This window comes from Carlito syrichta, unplaced genomic scaffold (assembly GCF_000164805.1).
Source record: "Carlito syrichta isolate Samal-C Ts95f unplaced genomic scaffold, Tarsius_syrichta-2.0.1 Scaffold315801, whole genome shotgun sequence".
Taxonomy (NCBI): Eukaryota; Metazoa; Chordata; class Mammalia; order Primates; family Tarsiidae; genus Carlito; species Carlito syrichta.
The window spans coordinates 362,654-366,960 of record NW_007259897.1 but is presented as its reverse complement, the minus strand read 5'-3'; the positions used below and the strand labels follow the sequence as shown (position 1 = coordinate 366,960).

Genomic DNA, 4,307 nt, shown 5'->3' with positions numbered 1-4,307 from the left:
GAGTGGCCACTGCATTCCAGTCTGGGCAACAGAGTGAGACTCCAACTCAAAAAAAAAACAACAAAATGACTCCAACTCAAACAAAACAAAACAAACAAAAAAACCCCAAACAAACAAACAAACAAAAATCTTAGTGCAGATTTATTTTAAAAATGTAGAGGTCATCTCATTGAACATTTCCTCTTCAAGTAAGAAGATGGAGGACTAAACTTTGTGGCCTTCTACAGATTGTATGACTGTTGGATAATAGAGCCAGTCCAGGGTGTCTTTGCCAGTTCATTGCTTTCCCCTGTGGTTTAGAACAATCAGTTTTATTGCCCTTAAGTTCCTTTTTTGCTTTTATTAGTGGTGGAAGTTCTAACTTGCTCCCTCTGCTGAAGTGGCTTTGCACTGATAAATGCAGACCAGTGCTGTTCAGTCCAGTTTTCTGCAAGGAAGAAAATGTTCTGTGTTTGTACTGTCCAGTATAATAGCCAGAAGTCATATTTGTCTGTTGAGCACTTGGAATATGGTTAGTGTTATAGAGGAAATGTATTCATTTTATTTTAGATAAATTTAAGTAACTACTTGTAGGTATCTAGATGTTCTCATTTGCTCTCCATGCCTGAGATACCAGATTGAAATCAGGTTATGAGTTTAAACTTTGTTCCTGTTACATTTGTAAACTCTGAGCACCAATTTGGATAAGATGTATTCACTTAAAACTACCCATGTAGTCTAACAAGGGCAAGAACTTAACTTGACAATGTAAATGGCTACAGGGATGAAGGTGGCTGGAGGAGAGTACCTGCTGAAGAATCTTCGAGCTGGAGAGATTCAAGTCGCCGGGATGATAGGGATGACCGTCGTCGTGAGAGGGATGACCGACGTGATCTAAGAGAAAGACGAGATCTAAGAGATGACAGAGACCGGAGAGGACCTCCCCTCAGATCAGAACGTGAAGAAGGTATACAAGTTATACAAGATACCCAACACCTGATGTATTGGAGAACCGTCATTTCTAGGGGAATTAGGGGTTTTATTTAATATCTCATAAATTTGTATGAATGCCAGAAATAAGATAAGCAGTTGGGGTTTATTCAGTTTAGAATTCATGATTTTCATATGCTAGCTCAGTGGTTAAACTGAAATGAGCTCATCTCTAAATCCAAAGTACAGTAGTAGACTAAATTGGCTAGAAAGTTCATATTGATAGTTTAATGAGAATGAAGAAACGATTTGTCAGTTATTTAAAAGTAAGTTCCTGGCAGATAATCAGACTGTAAACACTCTTTCTCTGAAGTTGTAACAGTTGTAACTCTAGTAAAAAATACTCTTAGTATGTTTACTTGCTAGTCTTATAAGCTTCTGATATTTTGCCTGTACAGTATGATCATTTCGGGTATTTCTTCTATTGTAGCCATAATTTAAAACTTCTGTATTTTTATGGCTAATATGCTGTTAAAATTCTCCAGCAAGAGCCAAAAATTCTTTCAATTTAAAAATTTTTTGCTCTGTCACATTTTGCTGCCGTATCTGGTAGGTTTATGCCATTTAATGTTTTCTAGGCCAGTGATTTATTCTTGTTTTCAAATTTTGAGTTATATCTGTAGGTCTGTATGTTATTTTAAAGATTTTGGCAGAGATTGTGTGACTTTTTATTGTTTTTAAATTGTTCTGTGTTAATCTTTAGTATAGGAATTTTAGTTAATTTGAGGCATTCCTTTTACTTTAGTTCTGTTTAGTTTGAATCAATAGAATATAATACAAATTTAATTTTGTTTCTTTAACTGAACTTTTAGTGAGTTCTTGGAGACGTGCTGATGACAGGAAAGATGATCGGGCAGAAGAGCGGGACCCTCCTCGTCGTGTTCCTCCTCCAGCTCTTTCAAGAGACCGAGAAAGAGACCGAGAGCGAGAAAGAGAAGGTGAAAAAGAGAAGGCCTCCTGGAGAGCTGAGAAAGATAGGGAATCTCTTCGTCGTACTAAAAATGAGACTGATGAAGATGGATGGACCACAGTACGACGTTAAGTCTCAAGATAGTTGTTTCAAACTGGTGTCTTACATAGGTTTGATCGCATTCAAGGATTATTATACTTGTGCTTCAACCAGTCTAAATTGGATTCTTTAATGTTGTTTCGCCATAACACAAAAAGCATGAACTTGTATTAATCCTATATAATAGATTGATCATGCACCATATCCACAGGAGGTTGGAAAACCATGCCATTTTCTGGAATTTAAGGTGTTGCATTATTTCATCAATCATTTGTTTACAAAAAAGAAAAACTAAAAAATAAATTTAAAATGTGAACCCTTCAGGTATTGAGTAACACCTGTATCTTGGTATAGAACTGATCCTATTTTCTTTTGATTTTGAAATTACTCATTAATTGGAATTAGCTAAGGTTCTGTTAAAGAAAATGTTTGAAGACCCTTTAAAGAAGTGGATCTGGAACAATTTTCACACCATTAGCTGAAACATACCTCTCTAGGTATTTTGAGGTATTTACTATTAACTAATTTTAGAACGTTTTTAGATTCACTATAAGTGCAGTAAAAATTACAAACGTTGGCTACAGTGGAATTTTCTGTAGATTTTGAGAGAAGGTGAGTATAAAGCAATTTGCAGTCATTGTAATGACAAGAATACTGTTCAAGTGTGAATCCAAAACAGTACAGCTTTTAAATTTTAAAGCATTTGGTAAACTATTGCTGAGGTTTTTTTTTTTCTTCTTTCTGTTGCCAATAGCAAACTGCTTTTCCATTAATGGAGAATTCATGCCTTTCAAGCATTTTAAATATGACAATATTTATAAATGTGTGATTTGGAGGAATTGTTTAAATTCTCTTTCCTAATTTTCTTTCTTTTCGGGATAGATTCTTTCAACAAGTAACTTGTAGTAATGACTGTGTTGACTTCAATTTTGGAGTGTAGTAGTCATGTTAAAGATTAACTATTTGGTCTCATTGAAGCCAACACAGAACTTGCTGCTGTGTTTTTTCTTCAGTGATAAATAAAATACTTACATAATTTGTTTTAGTGTTGATTTATGGTTATAAGTCACTTGAATTTTTATCAGTGACATTAAATGTCTCTGTCTAGTATCAGTGAAGATATATAACATAGAAAGCACATGTGGCTAGGATGTTTTCCCATAAAAGGTCCTCCTTTGTTAATGCAGGAATTCCTTCGTCTCCTTGTAATGCTGTTGTTTGTGTGCATATTGTGTGTGAAGTATTACCTTGGGATTTCACCTGAAGTTAGAAAATTAATTTCAGAGAATGTTAGTTACAAATTCATCATGACTGTAGGCACTTACATTATTTCTGTTACTGGTGATGAGAATTCCTATTTTACAGCTCTAGGCCCAGAAGAGGGAGTATTAATGCTTTTTTATTTAATCAGATGCAGCCTTTTCTGTTTGATGATACCAATGTTAGAAATCACTTTTCAAAACACCTTTCTTAATATTTGGTATTTTAAATGCGTTAAGTCTGAAAGGTCTTTTGTGGGGAGAGGGTCCTTTTTGTAGCATATAAGAGATTTTAAGATCAGTGATATAATGGGAGCAATAACTTGCTATGAGTTTGATACTAGAGAGCAAATCTGTACATAAGACATCACATATAGCCCCAACAGTTTATTTAATCACATTTGTTAGATGAGTTACAGACGCATGAGTCAGCTTTCAAGGCTGCCTGTAAACTCCTTTTTGCAGTTTCTCACACTGTTCTCACAAGTTCTTTGTCTTGGGAATCTGAGAACACAAGGAACGCAGAAAAGTCTGATGCTGTTTTTGTGATCCTGCTCTTAGGTTCATATATCCAGGCCTCACAGTTCTCTCTCCTCCCCCTGGTATTTATCAACAGGTATTAAAACTGAACCACCAGCCTTCTCATCGGGTGGTCTTCCTGTTCTTAGTAGCTTTTTGTCTTTTTAAATGAGAAGTAACATTGCTATTCATATAGATAGCGCTGAGGGTGGAGACATCATCAGCCCCCAAACAACTACATCTCATTACTTGTCCATAGTGGCTACCAGGAGGTGGTTGGCATCTGTATGTGTGGGATGTTTTTATGTCAAGAACTACCTGTGTTTTTAACCAAAGATATTTCAATTGATTTATAATTTTATTATAAGTTGATTGAAATACATGGGACTCAGTGGAAGCAGTGTTCCTCAAGTGGCTAAGACTAGAAAGTCAGAACTAACACAAACTTTCCTTTTCTTGAAGTATATTTGTGATAAAATTTTTAATGATTTGGGTTTAATAAATACATGACAGAAGTTCTAATCAAAGCTAATAATTCTGGAACTTCTGAA

At 35.2% G+C, this 4,307-nt stretch overlaps 1 protein-coding gene across 1 annotated transcript in view; it reads left to right on the top strand.

Moving 5' to 3' along the window:
* The window catches only part of EIF3A (eukaryotic translation initiation factor 3 subunit A), a 46,967-nt gene extending 43,949 nt beyond the window's left edge, over window positions 1-3,018 (top strand). Inside the window, exons 21-22 of the mRNA XM_008073254.1 lie at window positions 762-946; window positions 1,782-3,018. Coding sequence (XP_008071445.1) covers window positions 762-946; window positions 1,782-2,011 — 415 coding nt within the window. The 3' untranslated portion in view covers window positions 2,012-3,018. The remainder of the gene's footprint in view (window positions 1-761; window positions 947-1,781) is intronic.
* The last annotated feature ends 1,289 nt before the right edge of the window (window positions 3,019-4,307 follow it).